Genomic DNA, 17,985 nt, shown 5'->3' with positions numbered 1-17,985 from the left:
TTCTTTTTTTAAAAAAAAAAATCTTTATTCATTTTCAAACATACTATAAGTGTATCAATATGTTAAAACAAATTAATCATAAATATCACTTAATAATAATAAGTATATAATCAAACACTATATGAAAATTAAATCATTTTCCCTACCTTTGGTGACTTTATTTTTCTGTGCTTTTAACTGTTTCCAGGGCCTCCTTCATGCTTCTCCTTTGGTCCTCCTTCCCTCCCCCAACCAACATCTCTCTCTCTCTCCCTCCATAAGTCCAACTTTTTACTCTCTGCCTCTCCCCCTTCCCCAGTGTAACATTTCTCCTTCCCTCCTTTCTGCCCTCCCCATCCATCTCAAGGCCATCCTCTGGCGGATCAATTGTCCTTTTCCTCCTTCCTCCGTCAAATGGCTGAGGACCTGGATCTTAAATTGGACTCGGGTTCTAAGTACTCTAAGGAGTATTTAGAGGAAATTGAGCTTGCCTCGGCCTACTGCGGATTCTCTCAAACTTCCTCTTAACAGGCTTCTTTCTCAAACTTTCAAGAGAAACCTGGAGACTTTTTATGCCATTCCTGCTGTTCCAGGCAAGTTGGAATCAAGGTATAGAACTGTATATTGCAAGGGCTTAGAGAACTACCGGCTATCTCATAAGTCCCTTCTTGTGGAATCTTCCTTAAAGAGGAGTCATCCTTCCAGTGTCTATGCTACTGTGTCTCTTGGCAGAGAGGGCAGGACCATGGACAAGTTTGGCCGTCGTCTTTATCAAAATTTGATGATGGCCTCCAGGGTTTTAAATTATAATTTTATCTTTACTACTTATTTTAAGTATTTAATTGATATACTCCCTGGCTTCTCTAAGGATCTTGGTCAACACAGGCTTTTAGAGTTCTAGCAAGTCAATGCTACTTTGGCACAACTCAGGTTACACCTTCTTCAGTCCTCTTATGATGCCTTTACACTTTCCTCCGGGGTCACTCCTTTCTCAGTAGCGATGCGCCACCAGGCCTGGCTTCACACCATTGATATGGATCCCAATATTCAGGATCGTCTAGCCAATATTCCTTGTGAGGGCAATGACCTCTTTGATGAATCAATAGAGGCCGCCACCAAGAAGTTGTCTGAGCATGAGAAATCCTTTGCTTCCATCGTCAGACCAAAGCCTAAGCCAGCTCCTTCCAAGTCTTCTCGACCTCCTCCATCCTATCAGAGGCGTTATCCTCCGAGGGTAGCTCCTTACACTCGAACATCTCCCAAGAAACAACAACAGTAGAAGCAACAGAATCCTAAGCCTTCTGCTGCACCCAAGGCTTCTCAACCTTTTTGACTATCTCAAACAGAGCATAACCTCCATCGTTCTACCTCTGACCTCCCCTCATCCCATAGGAGATACTCTCCATCATTTTTACCATCGATGGGAGACCATAACATCTGACCTCTGAGTGCTGTCAATAATCAGGGAAGGATACTCTCTTCATTTCACTGAGATTCCACCAGAGCTTCCTCCAAGAGGGTATCCTTCCAATCCATCCCAGACCATCCTTCTTCTTCAGGAAGCTCAAGCTCTGCTTTGTCATTGTGCCATCAAGGAAGTTCCCTGGAATAGCAGAGCAGGGGGATTTACTCCCATTACTTCCTAGTTCTAAAAAAGACAGGCGATCTGGGACCAATACTGGACCTCAGGGTTCTCAATAAAGAAAAATTTTGCATGCTGGCATACCTTTATCCCCTTCTAGATCAGAACGATTAGTTATGTTCTCTAGATCTCAAGGAGGCTTACACTCACATCCCCATTCATCTGGCCTCCTGTCAGTACCTCATATTTTGGGTGGGAATCTGCATTATCCCAGGACAAGCAGGCAGCCTATTCTCACATATGGGTGACGTCATCGACGGAGCCCGGATGTGGAAGCCTCGCAAGCAGACTTGCTTGTAGAAACTAGAAGTTTTGAGTTGACCGCACTGCGCATGTGCGAGTGCCTTCCCACCCAGTGTAGGGCACGTCTCCTCAGTTCTCTGTTTTCCGCTGAGCCTAAAAGTCTGTCTTTGACTCTCTATGTTTAATTTTTCACTTCGTGCCTTCTCTAAACTGCAGTTTGTGTTGTTTTTCTTCACGAATTGCTGTTCGTACTTTCTTTATTTTATTTCTACTTAAAAAAAAAAAATGTATTTCTTCTGTTCGACCTTGCAGCGGCTGTTTTTCCTTTTATGTCCCGGCCAGCGATGGGCTTCAAGAAGTGTAGCCAGTGTCAACATGCGATTTCTCTCACGGACCCTCACACCAGGTGCCTCAAGTGCCTTGGGCCACAACATCATCCGAAGTCTTGCAAACACTGTGCTACTCTTCAACCTCGAGCCCTTAAACGTCGTTTACTTTAAGTGAAGAAGCTCTTCCAGATGGATTCATCCACTTCTTTGACTCCAAAGCCGACCTCGGTCTCGCCTTCGCCCTCCTGCCTCCACTGCTTCGACTTCGAGCCTCATCAGACCTTCTTCGTTTGCAGAGGCTCTTTCCTCGACGACGTCTGCTATATATTCCCCTGTATCCTCAGGTCAGATAGTTCAGCAGACAGTTCCACCGGTAGTGGTTAAAATGCCTAAGACTTCCAAGTCGAAGCACATTTCCACTGCCTCGGTGGAACCTCCAGCCAAGGCAGGTGGTCCGGTTTCAGACGCGGATCCATCTTTGCTGGCTTCCTTCCAGACCATATTAGAGCAACAATTTGTTCAGTTTCTCACCAAAATGGGACCGAAGCTAGCTACTCTAATCCAGCCTGGGCATTCTGCAGACTCGCTTGAGGTCGAGCTTCTTCCTATGCGTCAGTCTGAGTCTACACACACTATGCAGGGAGCAGAGTGTCTGGTCTGGCATCTAAGCACGTGAAGCAAGGAGCAGATTCTTTGCAAGTGCCTCGGCAGGAATCCTTACACTCCATACAAGGAGTAGAGTCTTTGGGAGTGTATCGAGGTTCCTCCATCAAGCCTCTGGAGCTTCGATCCACAGCCTCCAGTCCTATCCATTCTTTGGTGGCATCGGCTGCTTCCCTCTCCGGGGCAAAGTCTCCTCTATCTTCGAGATCCGCTTTCAAGCACCGTTCTCACTGACGATCGAGGCCTTCATCGAGGCATCCTTCCAGGCATAGTTGTTCTTCTAAGGAGCGTCTTTCCTCCACTAAGCCTCGATCTGCACCTACTTCTACTAGACCACTGACTCCTCGTTCGAGGTCTCCACTTCCACACCTCGAGGACTCAGCGGCTTCCATAGCCTCGTCCAAGTCTCCCTATTCTTTTGAGGCCTTTTTTCCAGCCGAAGCTTCATCTTCGACCCAGGCTGCCTTGACGACCTCGAGTCCTTCTCGAGGCAAAGCATTACTGGATCAGCTATCTTTCTCCTCTTTTCTTCGTCAGATGGCTGTGGACTTAGACTTTCAACTGGATGCTGGTTCCAAATACTCCAAGGAGTATCTCGAAGTCATGCATCTTCCCCAACCTCTGGCAGAGTAACTTAAACTTCCTATTCACAAGCTTTTGTATCAAACTTTTACCAGATGTCTGGAGACTCCTTATGCAATTCCAGCTGTTCCAGGAAAATTGGACTCCAGATATAAAACTCTCCATTGTAAAGGTTTTGATAATTCACAGTTATCTCATCAATCCCATATTTGTGGAGTCTTCTTTAAAAAGATCCCATCCTTCCAAGATTTATGCTACAGTTCCTCCTGGAAGAGAAGGGAAAACTATGGACAAATTTGGACATTGTATCTACCAAAATGCCATGTGGTCATCTAAAGTCCTCAATTATAATTTCCATTTTGTCACCTATTTTGAGTTCCTCATTGCTCTTTTGCCTAAATTTCTAACCTATTTAGACACTCAAAAGCATTTTGAATTTCAGGAAGTCATTGCTTCTCTATCATAACTCAGATTACATCTACTTCAGTAGTCTTATGATGCCTTTGAGTTGTCTGCCAGGGCGGCTGCTTGTTCCGTAGCAATGTGTCGCCTTGCCTGGCTTCGTACCATTGACATGGATCCTAATCTTCAAGACCGCTTGGCTAATTTTCCTTGTGCAGGCAATGACCACTTTGATGAATCTATCGAGGCAGCCACCAAGAAATTGTCTGAACATGAAAAATCCTTTGGTTCTATTGTCAGACCTAAGCCAAAGCCAACTCCTGCCAAGCCTACATGCCCTCCTCCTATTTACCAGAGGCGTTTTGCTCCGAGGACGGCTCCTTAACCTCGCCCTTCTCCTAAGAAACAGCAGCCTCATAAGCAACAGAAATCTCAATCTTCTGCACCTAAGGCTACCCAGCCTTTTTTGACTGTTTAAAACAGAGCATAACCTCCACCGTTCTGTCTCTTGCTTCTCTTCCCCCTATAGGAGGTCGTCTCCATCATTTTTACAATCGATGGACGATGACTACATCCGACCTCTGGGTGCTGTCCATCATCAGGGAAGGATACTCTCTTCATTTCACTCAGGTTCCACCAGAGCTTCCTCCAAGAGAGTATCCTTCCAGTCCATCCCAGACTGCCCTTCTTCAGGAAGCTCAAGCTCTGCTTCGTCTCCATGCGTTTGAACCAGTTCCTTTGGAACAGCAGAACAAGGGTTTTTACTTCTGTTACTTCCTTGTTCCGAAGAAGACGGGCGATCTGCGACCCATTCTGGATCTCAGGGCTCTCAACAAATTTTTAGTCAAAGAAAAATTTTGAATGTTGTCCCTGGCATCCTTTATCCCCTTCTAGATCAGAACAACTGGTTATGCTCTCTGTATCTCAAGGAGGCCTACACTTATATTCCCATTCATCTGGCCTCCCGTCAATACCTCAGATTTTGGGTGGGGAATCTGCATTATCAATACAGAGCACTGCCTTTTGGCCTGGTTTCATCTCCCAGAGTGTTCACCAAGTGACTGGTGGTAGCAGCAGCTCTTAAGGAACCATGGTCTTCAGGCATTTCCCTACCTAAACGACTGGCTCATTAAAGATTCATTATCTCAGGGGGTTATTGAACGACCCAATGGACTATGTGGTTCCTACAAAGTTTGGGATTAGAAATCAATTTTCCCAAATTCAACCCTCACAGAATCTACAATTCATCGGAGCTGTTTTGGATACTATCCAACTCAGAGCATTCCTTCCGCAACAACGTCTGGAAGCTCTTCTTCAACTCTGTCAAACAGTGTCTTCCCGCTCTTCAATCTCAGCGAGACACATGATGGTATTATTAGGTCACATGGCCTCCACAGTACACGTGACTCCTTTTGCCAGATTTCACCTCAGAATTCCTCAGTGGACTCTGGCTTCTCATTGGACGCAAGTTTGCGACCCACTTTCTCGACACATAACACTCACTCCTTCTTTGAAGCAGTCTCTCCGTTGGTGGATACTCTCTTCCAATCTCTCCAGAGGCTTGCTTTTTCAAACACCCCATCATCAGAAGGTCCTCACGACAGATTCTTCAACCTACGCTTGGGACGCTCATCTCGATGGTCTTCGTACACAAGGCCACTGGACCAGTACGGATCGTCAGTGTCACATCAATCTGTTGGAACTCGGAGCGATTTTCAAGGCTCTCAGTGCTTTTCAACATCTTCTTCATAATCAGGTAGTCCTCATTTGGACAGACAACCAAGTCGCCATGTATTATGTCAACAAACAGGGAGGGACGGGATCTGCCTCCCTTTGTCAAGAAGCTCTGAAGGTTTGGAACTGGGCGATCCGCTACAACACCTTCCTCAAAGCTCTCTACATCCAAGGAGCGAAAAATTGCCTGGTGAACAACTTGAATCATCTTCTGCAACCTCACGAATGGACACTCCATTCCTTGCCTCTTCATCACATTTTTTCACAGTGGGGAATGCCTCAGATAGACCACTATGCAGCTTCCCACAACTACAAACTGAATCAGTTCTGCTCCAGTATATACTCTCCTCATCGCCTCAAGGCAGATGCTTTTCTTCTGGAATGAACGAATCTCTCCCTGTATGTATTCCCTCCATTCCCTCTCATTCTCAAGATTCTGGTCAAGTTGAAGAACGATCATGCCACCATGATTCTGATAGCTCCTCGGTGGTCGAGACAACCTTGGTATTCCCTTCTACTTCAACTCAGCAGCAGGGAGCCATACCTTCTTCCAGTTTTTCCATCTTTGCTTACACAGAGTCAAGGATCTCTACTTCATCCCAACCTGCAGTCTCTACACTTGTCAGCTTAGTACCTCTCAACATAACTCCTCTTCAGTTTTCTCAACCTGTAAGAGACACTTTAGAGGCTTCTAGAAAGCCTGCCACTAGACAATGCTACCACCAAAAATGGACTAGATTTTCTACGTGGTACATCTCTCATGATAATGAGCCTCAAGATTGGTGGTTTCCAGATTTATGAAGGGACTTTTCAATGTCAAACCCCCTCTCAATCCGCCTCCAATGGTTTGGGATCTCAATGTTGTTCTTGCTCAATTGATGAAGCCTCCATTTGAACCAATGTCTATGGCTCATCTTAAGTATCTTACTTGGAAATTGTTTTTTCTCATTGCCCTCACATCTGCTCGAAGAGTCAGTGAGCTGCAAGCATTAGTTGCTGATCTACCTTTCACAGTTTTCCATCATGACAAGGTGGTCCTCCATACTCATCCTAAATTCTTACCTAAAGTGGTTTCAGAATTTTATCTCAACCAATCTATTGTACTTCCAGTGTTTTTTTCCAAGACCTCATTCTCATCCTGGAGAATCAGCTCTTCATACTCTGGACTGTAAGCGTGCTTTGGCCTTCTACTTGGAACGCACCAAACCACATAGAACTGCTCCTCAACTTTTTGTCTCCTTCGATCCAAACAAGTTGGGACATCCAATCTCTAAGCATACCATCTCCAACTGGATGGCTGCTTGTATCTCTTTCTGCTATGCCCAGTCTGGATTACAACTACAGTCGAGTCACAGCCCACAAAGTCAGAGCAATGGCAGCTTCAGTGGCTTTTCTCAGATCCACACCTATTGAGGAAATTTGCAAAGCTGCTACCTGGTCCTCGGTTCATACTTTCACTTCTCACTATTGTCTGGATGTTTTCTCCAGATGGGATGGCCATTATGGCCAGAGAATATTTCAAAATTTATTCTCCTAAGTTGCCAACGCTCCCACCATCCCATTCTGGTTAGCTTGGAGGTTACCCATATGTGAGAATAGGCTGCATGCTTGTCCTGGGATAAAGCACAGTTACTTACCGTAACAGTTGTTATCCAGGAACAGCAGGCAGCTATTCTCAAAACCCACCCACCTTCCCTGGTTGGTTTCTCTGCTAGCTATCTGAACTGAGGAGACTCACCCTGCACTGGATGGGAAGGCACTCGCACATGCGTGGTGCAGCTGACTCGAAACTTCTATGTTTTTATAAGCAAGTCTGCTTGCGAGGCTGTCCGCATCCGGGCTCCATGGATGACATCACCCATATGTGAAAATAGCTGCCTGCTGTCCTTGGATAACAACTGTTACGATAAGTAACTGTGCTTTTTTGTACTTCCAGTTTATAATGTTTACTGATCTGGTTTCAAGTTTATTTCATATTTGATAAAATCGCTTTTTTCAAAGATTACAAAGCGATGTACAATAAATAATTTTCAAAAAGGGGGGACATACAATATAAGGATAGACAGACATGCACTTCAAGGGAAAATCAAGGAAGAACTACAATTTAATATAGGAAAGAGAACAAATAAGGGTAGAACGATAGGGGTTTATTATATTAGATCAGTGCTTGCCTACTTCAATTAAGAATGTTAACTCAGTATAAGGGACTCGCTAATCAGTTAAAAGCGTCTATATAGGAAGCTTTTTAGTTTTGATTTAAATTTCTTAAAATTTTTTTCTTCTCTTATCTGAGTGGGTAATAAGTTTCACGTTTTGGGGGCAGTAACAGAGAAAAGTGTGGTATGTCTGGTATTTATGGTTCGTTTGGATGGAACAGTAAGTAGGTTTTTATCCTCAGATCGGAAAGAGCGGAAAGGAGAATACGGAATGATAACTCAATCTAGGAATAATGGTTCAATTATGTTTAATTGTTGCTGTTTTGCATTTCTTTGTATGAGCGCATTTCTTTACATGAGCAGACTAGACTTCTTTGTTGGGGAGTGTCCTTGTACCCCCCTCCTCCCTCTCTTGTTTTGTCCTCTACAGATGCTCCTGGCTGCTTTACAACTAACTGATTCCTGAGGGACAGTGCTGAGGTGAGATGGGTGGAGCCTAAGTCTCTGGAATATGAGGCTGCCTACAAAGTTCTGGTGGGTAAACGGAATTAACTCGTTAGTCCCAGAATAAGAGTGTATTTATAAAGATGATTAGCAAAGGTAAGAACCTAATCTTTCGTTCAAATTTTTGTAAATCATTTCTTGTGTTTACTCTTTGGGGTGTCAGCTCTGTTGCAGATCTTCATGTCATCCACAATATTTCACTAATATTGCTGTGAAGATTACTATACCCAGAAGAAGGCATGTGCTGTCCCTAGTTAATTGTCCTCTAATTTAGCTTTGTATAATGTAATTGTACACCTAACATCTTTTTAATACATTGCTAACATTAGAAATCCTGAGTAAAGAACCTAGGTTTCAACATGCTAGATTTTTTTTCTATCTTTCTCTCTCCTCACCCCTACTCCCTTTCTTTTTTATTTATTTATTTTTTTAACCATAGGACACATTATTTTGTAATAAATTGCTGTCTTAAGAATCTAGATACCATATTAGTTCAGCTGTTTTATGAAAGTTCATTAAATTTTCAATTTATCAGCTGCAACTTTGTGATCACAGAAATTTGGCTATGTTCCAAATGTTTCTGTATTGAAGAAATTTTGTGATTTTTGCTTTTTAATATTGGAATTTTTCTTCTTTCCAGATACAGTTGATTCTATTACTCCAGATAAAGTGCGTGGTTTAAGAGATATACTAAACAGTAGTGCAATGGACATAATGTATTATACAAGTCCCCTTTTCAGAGATGAAGTAAGTGTTGATCTAGTTTTTTCTCTGAATTTTTATTTATTTTGCAATCTGTTTATTTTAATTAAACCATATCACAATGCAGAAGTATGTACAGTAGTTATGACTGTTCCTGCATTGCAAATGTGAGATTTCTAATGAATAACATATAACTGTTTTCCATCAGAGTTTTTGAAATGTAATTTAGTTAAAAGCATGCAGTAAATTTTAGTAAGGAGCCTTCTCTGGGATAATTATGTATTAGGCAGATATACATATCAATATGTAGAACATATGGTCTCATTGTTGAGTGCACAGTTTGCACTCTGAAGTGATGATAGTTAGGTTTTGACTTTATTTTCCAAAAGTATTTGGATCATTTCTTTTTGAAAGTCATATTAGCTGCATTTTTTTTTGTGTGTCTTCTCAATAATTTACTAGTTTATCCCTACACTATTTTTTAGAAAACTCCAGTATTTCCTCTAACAAATGGTAGGTTGTTCAGGCTGGTGCTCCCAGACCTTGGTTTAGCTCCCTGAATTGCAGGCCATGGCCACAGATTGCGGTTTGGCCTAATGGCAATTCCCATTTTCTGAACTGGATGAGTATGAATATGGCTTTAGTTAGTCCAATAAAAAAGGTATCACTTGTATTCTTTTTATTTATATACAGTGGTACCTTGGTTTACGAGCATAATTTGTTCCAGAAGCATGCTCGTGAACCAAAATACTCGTATATCAAAGCGAGTTTCCCCATAGGAATTAAGGGAAACTCGCTTGATTCGTTCCCACCTACCCCATCCCCCGAGGCCAGTGGTGCTGCTCTATCCCTCCCCACGAGAACCGGCATTGCTCTCCCCGAAGGTCCACCCCCGCGTGATCTGGCACCCCCCCCTGTGATTCGGTACCCCTCGCTGCAATCCGGCATCCCCCCCCCCCGCTGCGATCTGAAGTCCCCCAGACCCACCCGAACAGGCTTCTTACTTCCATCTTGGCCTCGGCACCGGCATGTCCTGTGTGTTGGTGCCGGTGCCCGAAGATCGGTCTCCTCTTCTTTGCCGCGCCTTGAGCATCTGCGCATGCTTAAGGCCTGCGAGTTCACGCTCTCTCCGAGATTCTCGGAGATTTCGGAGAGAGCGTGAACTCGCAGGCCTTGAGCATGCACAGATGCTTAAGGCTCAGCAAAGAAGAGGAGACCGATCTTCGGGCACCGGCACCAACACACAGGACATGCCGAGATGGAAGTAAGAAGCCTGTTTGGGTGGGTCTGGGGGACTTCAGATCGCGGGGGGGAGGGTGCCGGATCACGCGGGGGGGACCTTCGGGGAGAGCAATGCCGGTTCTCGTGGGGAGGGATAGAGCAGCACCGCTGGCCTCGGGATGGGGTAGGTGGGAACGAATCAAGCGAGTTTCCCTTAATTCCTATGGGGAAACTCGCTTTGATATACGAGTATTTTGGTTCACGAGCATGCTTCTGGAACGAATTATGCTCGTAAACCAAGGTACCACTGTATATAAATAAAAAGAATACAAGTGATACCTTTGTTATTGGACTAACTAAAGCTTGGTTATGTAAAGTGAGAAGCTGATACAGGCACAGCACATAGCAGATCTATGAGTAGATCTATAGAAATATCAGGGTGGGTCTGAATTCAGCAAAACTGAGGGTGTCCCAAGGGTCCCCCACCTCTAAAGTCCTATTTTCAGTAATTTTGAACTTTTAGTTTTGCTCCAATGAGCCGTTTTTGGCACTAAAACACTGCAGTGGCAGCCATCTTAGATTTACCGATTTTATTTCAAAAGCCGCCTCCTGCCTCAGATTGTCTCGGTTTTGGTAAAAATAGATTATGGACTCGGGTTGTTTAGACCCCATATCATGTCAAACTTGCACTGGATGGTCAGATGAGGAGCATCCTTGTACCGTGTGCCACGAGGCATGTAAGTGGGGGCGGGAGCCATCAGCTTAGCCCACCCTCTGGTCACTTCATGGGTTAGGAGTTGCAGAAAGTTCAAGATCCAGGTTGTAAAGGCTTGTTAGAGCCTATTAAACGTGACTCGGCATTGACAGCAAAATGCTTTTGTGCAGACAGCTCTGACCCTGAGAGGAGATGTGCAGTAGACAAGCAGAGATCCTTGAAGGTCCCAAATCAGGTCTTTGACCCTGATTTTGTGACTTTTCATATATGCGGCTTACCGGAAGCATAAAGGGTTGTCTGTCATCAAGTTTGCTCTCAGAGGCATTTACCACCACAAAGCGAGGTCTTGCTGCAACCAGTAAAGCTGCAGGAACTGGGGTCAGATGCAATTCTGCTGCTCTCCTGCCATGGCGTCCTCCTTGGAGGATTCTAGTTCTCAGTTTGGGGCAGGTGACCAGGTGTTGGTGATAGCCCTAGATCAGGAAGAGGATCTGACACTGCATAAGCTATTTAAGCTGACAGATATAACTGAGGTCATTACAGTTTCTATGTGGGAGTTGGATTTAGAATCCTCACGAGTTTCTACTGCCCAGCTCTCACTGTTAAGCAGTACCAAGTTACAATCCACGTGCTACCCTTCATACACAGAGATTACCAGGAAGATAACGAAGCACTGGGAGATGCCCGAGGGTTCTCTGATGGGAGCCAGGGCAATGATGTATCCCATGACTTCTGATTTCCAGCAGGTATTTACTCCAACTAAGGTGGATTTTCTGGTGACTCAAGTTACTAAAATAAGTTCAATGCCTAGTGAAGGTAGAGTAGTACTGAAGGATTATCAGGATTGCAGGGTAGACATAGTCCTCAAACGGCAATTTGAGGCTTTGGCATTAGGCCTTAAAACTGCAGCCATGGCTTCATTTGTGGTGCGGGCCTGCCATAAGTTGCTATACTAGAATCTGGCTGCAGAGGGGGCAGTGACCTCCTGTGGTACTGGCTGGGGTGGACTATGTGGCAGACATTATATATGACATGCTTAGGGACATAAAGTATCGACATATTCAATCTCCAACTGCAGAATGCTCTGGATCAGGCAGTGGGTGGGAGATTTGATGCCTACGGCCACCTTGAGCAAATTTTCTTTTAAGGGGCAGATGCTTTTTGGGAAAGGACTAGAAGGCTTGATGACCAGCATGATGGATCGTTGTCCCAAGTCCTTGCTGGACAGTAAACCATGAGGTACCGAAAGTTTCAATCACAGTTCCTTTCTTGGCTACAGAAAACTGCACCATGGGTCTGTGGGCTCCTCATTCCAAAGATCCTTTCAAGGCTCTAGACCATTGGTCTCAAACTCATGGCCCATGGGCCACATGCAGCCCTCAAAGTATTATTTTGAGGCCCTCGGTATGTTACCATAGTTCTGGAACATTGCCCGCCTCACTGCTGTAACCTCACACAAGTGCTTTCCTGCATCTGTACACGATTGTAAGGTGGGGTGAAGACGACAATTGCGTACAGACTTAGGAAAGCACTTGCGTGAGGTTACAGCAGTGAGGCGGGCAATGTTCCAGAACGTAAGGTAACCATTAGAGGCAGTGCAGCTTGTGCATGTGTATGTAATCTCGTGAACTCTTGTGAAATTTGGCACCTCTCCTGGGGGTGACTGCTTAATGTAAGATGGCAATTGTGTCCGGTGCTGAAGGAGGTGAGAGCTGAAGGCAGTTGTGGACGCGATCACCAGACACTTAAGGCACAAATTTTCCAGGCACAAGTCAGATATTGATTTTCCCCTCTACAAAAAAGCCTAGAGAACTACACCAAAATCTTGTCTCTTGCAGTTGATACTTTAGAATCTAAATCACAATTTTGCATGAGATAAAACTCGTTATAGTTTATAAATCTTTCTTTAATCGCTTCTGATAATTTCAGCTTTACACAGCTGAAAGTAGTGCAACATTCAGAAAATGAAAAACTATCTAAACTTCACTTTCTGCATGTTGTACTGCTTTCAGATGTGCATAGTTGAAATTATCAGAAGCAATTAAGGAAAGATTTATAAACTATAATGAGTTTTACCTCATGCAAAGTTGTCATTTTTTTAATAAGACATTAACTATTTTTTCTGTGGCCCTCCAAGTACCTACAAATCCAAAATGTGGCCCTGCAAAGGGTTTGAGTTTGAGACCGCTGCTCTAGACAGAGGTTTTGGGGCTCCAGAAGAGCCTCCACATATGGCTCCTCGCTCTGTCACAAATTCTAAGAAATCTCAATGATACCAGGTCAACATCCGAGATACCCCACATAGGGAGGGTCTCTGAGTTCTGGACATCATTTGAGAGGTTACAAACTTGAATTCTGTCATCCCCTTTAGGACATCTTTCTAGATTCTCCGCAGGAAGATCAGAGAAAGCATCTAACTCTTGTTAACCGTGTCGAGCTTTACGAATGTAGAGATGATGCGGTATACCAACCTAAGGTTTAGATTAGATTAGCTATGGTCTGAGCGACTGTGCAAAGACTGTTACAAATTGGAACTATAGAACTGGTGCCAGGCTCAGGCATATATACTCAATATACATTATTGTGCCCAAGAAAGACTCAGAAGATTGGAGACCAGTCCAGATCTCAAGTCAGTCAATGCAGCGTTAAAGGTTCCCAGGTTCCAGATAGAAATGGTGAGATCAATCATCACCTCTTTAGCTCTGGGTGAATTTTTGGCCTTTGGTATAGATACGAGGAGCTGTTGCCAGCCCAAAGGGCAGAGCTGAAAACTGATATACCCATTTTTCCCAAGCGCAGGAAATTTCTCCAGTTCCATGTGCTCAAAATACATTTTCAGTTCTCGATGCTACCCTTTGGCTTAGCAACGGCACCTCACACATTTACCACAGTAATGGTGGTGGCAGTACATCTGCGCAGATTAGGCATCCAGTTCATCTGTACTTGGACGATTGACTGACCTGAGTGCTGTCCAAGATGGAATGTCACCAGGCTGTGTCTCAGGCAGTTAAGCTCTTGAGATCTGGGGTGGATTATAAATTTCAGAAAGAGCCACCTGGAACCCACTCAGTTTCTGTAGTATCTGGGGGTTCTGTTACATATACACATGAGTCCATACTTTAGCTGTTGATTCCCACTTAAACGCAAAACTGCAGAAAGGGTATCGCTTTAAGATCTTGAACTCCTCCCTTTTTATAGTGGAGAACAACACCCTCTTCAATTTTTTTTTTTCTGCAGGCAAACTCAGAGTGTGTTCTGATCTGCTCTGGGGGTTTTTTTGTTGTTGTTGTTATTTCCGGGTATTTTTTCTGTCAGTTTTTTAAATTTCTCTTTAACTTCAGTGCTTGGAGGTCCCCATCTTGGGCTTACTCCACTGTGGAAAGGACGCAGTCCTGCATAGGTGGACTACTGCTCCCAGGCCAATCTCATTGAGTACCTGTGGAGCCATCCTGCTTTGTGTCCCTTCAGGAGCTTGGGGTCCGTTCCCTGGGAGTTGCTCACCTGCTGATTTATTCAGGGGCTTGAGTGCAGGCTGTGGAGCCCTTATGTAACAACTTCTGGGTATTGGGGAGCTGGCTGCGTAGTTTCTCCCCTTGTTGCTGTGTGAGGAATTTTGGGAGTGGGAGTCAGTGGTCGAGATCCTGCCGACCAACAGCCTGAAGATTTCTTTTGACAGTCCAGTTCTGACATATTTCTGAGACATGAACACATTCAAAGGAAAAGAGAACCAAGATCTCCACAAAACATACAATAAAACCACATAGAATGGAGTCTTTAATGTTATGAAACGTGAAAGTCAAGAGTGCTGAAAATCTATTTGCAAAGGTCTGTATTAAGAAGACCCAAAAACCTTGTTCTTTGAAATCAAGGCTTTGTGTGACCCAATATGGTCTGTGTTTCGGCTACACAGAGCTTAGGGGTCTTGTAGTCAATGAAACTATAATTTAAAAAATAAAGCAATCTTTTGTTTTAAATAAACTAATTATGTATATATGGAATAATGAAGAATAAGAGTGATCCCAAATAGATGCTTCTTTTAGAGACACCATAGAACCATAGAAGTGAAAAGCAAAGGTTATGATAAAGAAAAACTATTTGTTTGAAACATATTAGGATGAAGAATAATGATAGATGTGCATGTGCTCCAACTAGTGTAAATAACTTGAGATTAGAGAAATAAATTTGTGAGAGAAGAGGATCCTTGAATCTAAAGTTATAGAAATTAAAAATAGTGAAAATATGTGATTGTGACATACAGTATGTGATGAATACGAAACGGTTTCTTGTTTGAATGCATATATCCGGGTCTACTGGTATTGTGATAATCAGTGAGACTGTGTGTGAAATAAACTCACAATGTGAAAGAAACAAAGTTTGAAATGTACATTCTAAATGGGAGTAGAAAAGCAATGTTGGAGAAATCTGCCAAACTAAAAAGGGAATATTGCTGTGAAAGCAAAGTAAGACTAGAAACATATTTGTAGATTAATTTGCTTTGTAAACACATAGAAGAAATTATGGTGCCATTTTCAAATACGTTGAGTTACTGCATCGGAAAAAAAGATAGAAAGTGGTGTGCTGTCTTGTGTGTACTGTGTTGAACTGATCTTACTGAAAACCAGGCTAAAAATGTTTGTACGTAATCATGCTTAACTAATGTAAAACAGAATAAAATTTTTGGGATTTAGAGACTGATTGTGAATAAATTGCTTACCTCATGCTTAAAATCAAATTGTGCCAACAAGTAAGTGATCATCGAACACTATTGCTAAAAGATGCTTGTATCAAAGAGACAGCATAATGACATTAAGGTTTGAATGTGCACAAGATTAACTGGCACCTATTCAAAAATGCCTGTATTGCTTGTGAGAAACCAAGTGTGATATAATAGATTTGAAACTTTATTCGTGTGAACTTAAAATAAGGGAAAAAGGTTGCTGTGTAGTGAACTTTATATTTTGAAAAAAGGGATTAGTCTAAATGAGATGTTCAAATAATTTTTTTTACTTTGTTGTAGAGTGCTTATGAAATGATGTATGTGTGAGTATGCTTAAATAAAAAGAGATGTCCTTTGATAATATCTTTTCCAGTAGATAGGTGTGTCATTCTAGACAAGTGGGTTATCTCCCCATGGCTCTGATCCATTTGCAGAAGGAATCCACTCCGGATTTTTTCTGTGTCCCTCCTACTTCCCAGGGAGCTCTGCTGCAATCTGCAGTTAGTACCCAAACATCAAAGAGCTCCATGGACAAAATGGAATTAGGGACAAAAATGGGAAATTTCACAAACCAGTCAACTGTTCTGCTTAAAACAACACTTGAATACTGAACCAACAATCAGCAGCCAATAGAAGCATCAAAGAAGCACAGGTAGCACCCCTGTAGAGGCAGAAACTTATTGTACAGTATTCTTCAGGGCCCTAAAGGGCTGACTGGCATTCAAGAAACCTCTTGGAGAAGCATAAACAGAACAATACTGTAGGCAGGTACAGGAAGAGACAGGGCGGAAGTCTAGAATGACGCACCTATCTACTGGGAAAGATATTATCAAGGTAAGGACATAATCTTTTTCCAGTGAAATAGGTGTGTCATTCTAGACATGCAGGCTTGTACCAAAGCAGTCCCAGGAATTTAGGGTGGACAGATTGCGCTGGCCTGTAACACCGAGGAATCAAAGGCAGAGTCTTCTCTTGCAACAACATCCACCCTATAAAACTTAGCAAATGTATGGAGAGCAAATCTCCTCTGGAGAGATTGCCCCAGCTTCCACCCACAACAAAACTATGCTTCTAGTCAAATGTGCCTTCAGGGAAACAGGGGACTGCTTCCCACAGACAATGTAGGCTGGCGAAATGGCCTTACAGATCCATCTGGAGATCATGACCTTAGAAGTGGGCATGCCATGCTTAGTTAAATGAGTCAGCACAAACAAATGGTCAGAGTCTAAACTCATTGGTGATCTCTAGATAGCGAAGAAGCACTCTTTCCATTTCTAACTTCTTCAAAATGCGGTCTTGTTTTCTAGAACCTGTAAGTTGGAAGAAAGGGTAACAGATCTCTTGATTAACATGAAAAGCAGAAACCATCTTCTGCAGAAAAGAAGGATCAGTGCAGAGAGAAATCCTGATCTCCAAAATTGTAAGGAAAGATTCTCTACAAGAGCGAGCCTGGAGCTCCTAGACTTGCTGTGCCGAGGTCACTGTTACCAGAAGAATATACCTTTAGCATCAAATCTAAAAGGGATGCATCTTCCAGAGACTCAAATGGAGAGACCTTGAGAACTACGTTAAGGTCCCACGAAGGGAAAGTTGGTTTGATTGATGGTCTAATGTGGCAAGCACTCTTCAGAAATCTGGTGATGTCTGGGTGAGACACAAGTATAGGTTTATGGTCCCGAGCTCTGAAACAAGAGAGCTCAACAATTTGCACCCAAAGCGAAGCCACAGTAAGGCCTTTGTCAAGGCCTGCTTGAAGAAAAGCAAACACCACCGAAACCGGAGCTGAGAGCTGCTCCACACGTTCCTGGACACACCAATGCTGGAAAGTCCTCTATGCCTTAGTGTAGGCAGAAACTGTAGTTGACTTCTTAGACTTGAGAAGGGTGGCAGTGACCACATCTGAATATCCTTTAATCTCTTACACCTCGCATTCATGAGCTATGCCATAAGAGCAAAGCAACCCGGATCATCCATGCAAACTGGACCCTGAGAGAGCAGGTCTGGATGCACCAGTGACTGGAGGCTGTGGCCTGTTCAGGCATCAGATCTGCATATCAAGGCCTGTGAGACCAATCTGGGGCCACCAAAATGACTCTTCCCTGATGAGCTGTGATCCGCTGAACAACTTGTCCTATCATGGGCCAGGGAGGAAAGATATACAACAGAATGCCTTGAGGCAATGGCTGGACTAGTGCATCCAGACCCTCGCTGCTGAGCTCGAATCTTTGGCTGAAGAATCGGACAGCCTTCTTGGTTTTTTTTACCACCGCCATGAGCTTGAATTGGGGACAACCCCTACACTGGACAGTAGCCTGCAACGCTGATGGTGACAGTGTCCACACGTCCGGATCCAAGGTCTTTCTGCTAAGGAAGTCGGCCTGAACATGGTCCACACC

At 43.6% G+C, this 17,985-nt stretch overlaps 1 protein-coding gene across 4 annotated transcripts in view; it reads left to right on the top strand.

Annotated features, from left to right (window-relative positions):
• DDHD1 (DDHD domain containing 1) overlaps positions 1-17,985 on the top strand; it is a 405,278-nt gene that overhangs the window by 165,586 nt on the left and 221,707 nt on the right. For all 4 annotated transcript variants that reach the window (XM_033952944.1, XM_033952942.1, XM_033952943.1 and 1 more), the window contains one exon: positions 8,875-8,981. In XM_033952944.1, the coding sequence (XP_033808835.1) occupies positions 8,875-8,981 (107 nt within the window). The remainder of the gene's footprint in view (positions 1-8,874; positions 8,982-17,985) is intronic.

Source organism: Geotrypetes seraphini, chromosome 7 (genome assembly GCF_902459505.1).
Source record: "Geotrypetes seraphini chromosome 7, aGeoSer1.1, whole genome shotgun sequence".
Classification (NCBI taxonomy): domain Eukaryota; kingdom Metazoa; phylum Chordata; class Amphibia; order Gymnophiona; family Dermophiidae; genus Geotrypetes; species Geotrypetes seraphini.
This window is presented reverse-complemented; position numbering and strand designations above follow the sequence as displayed.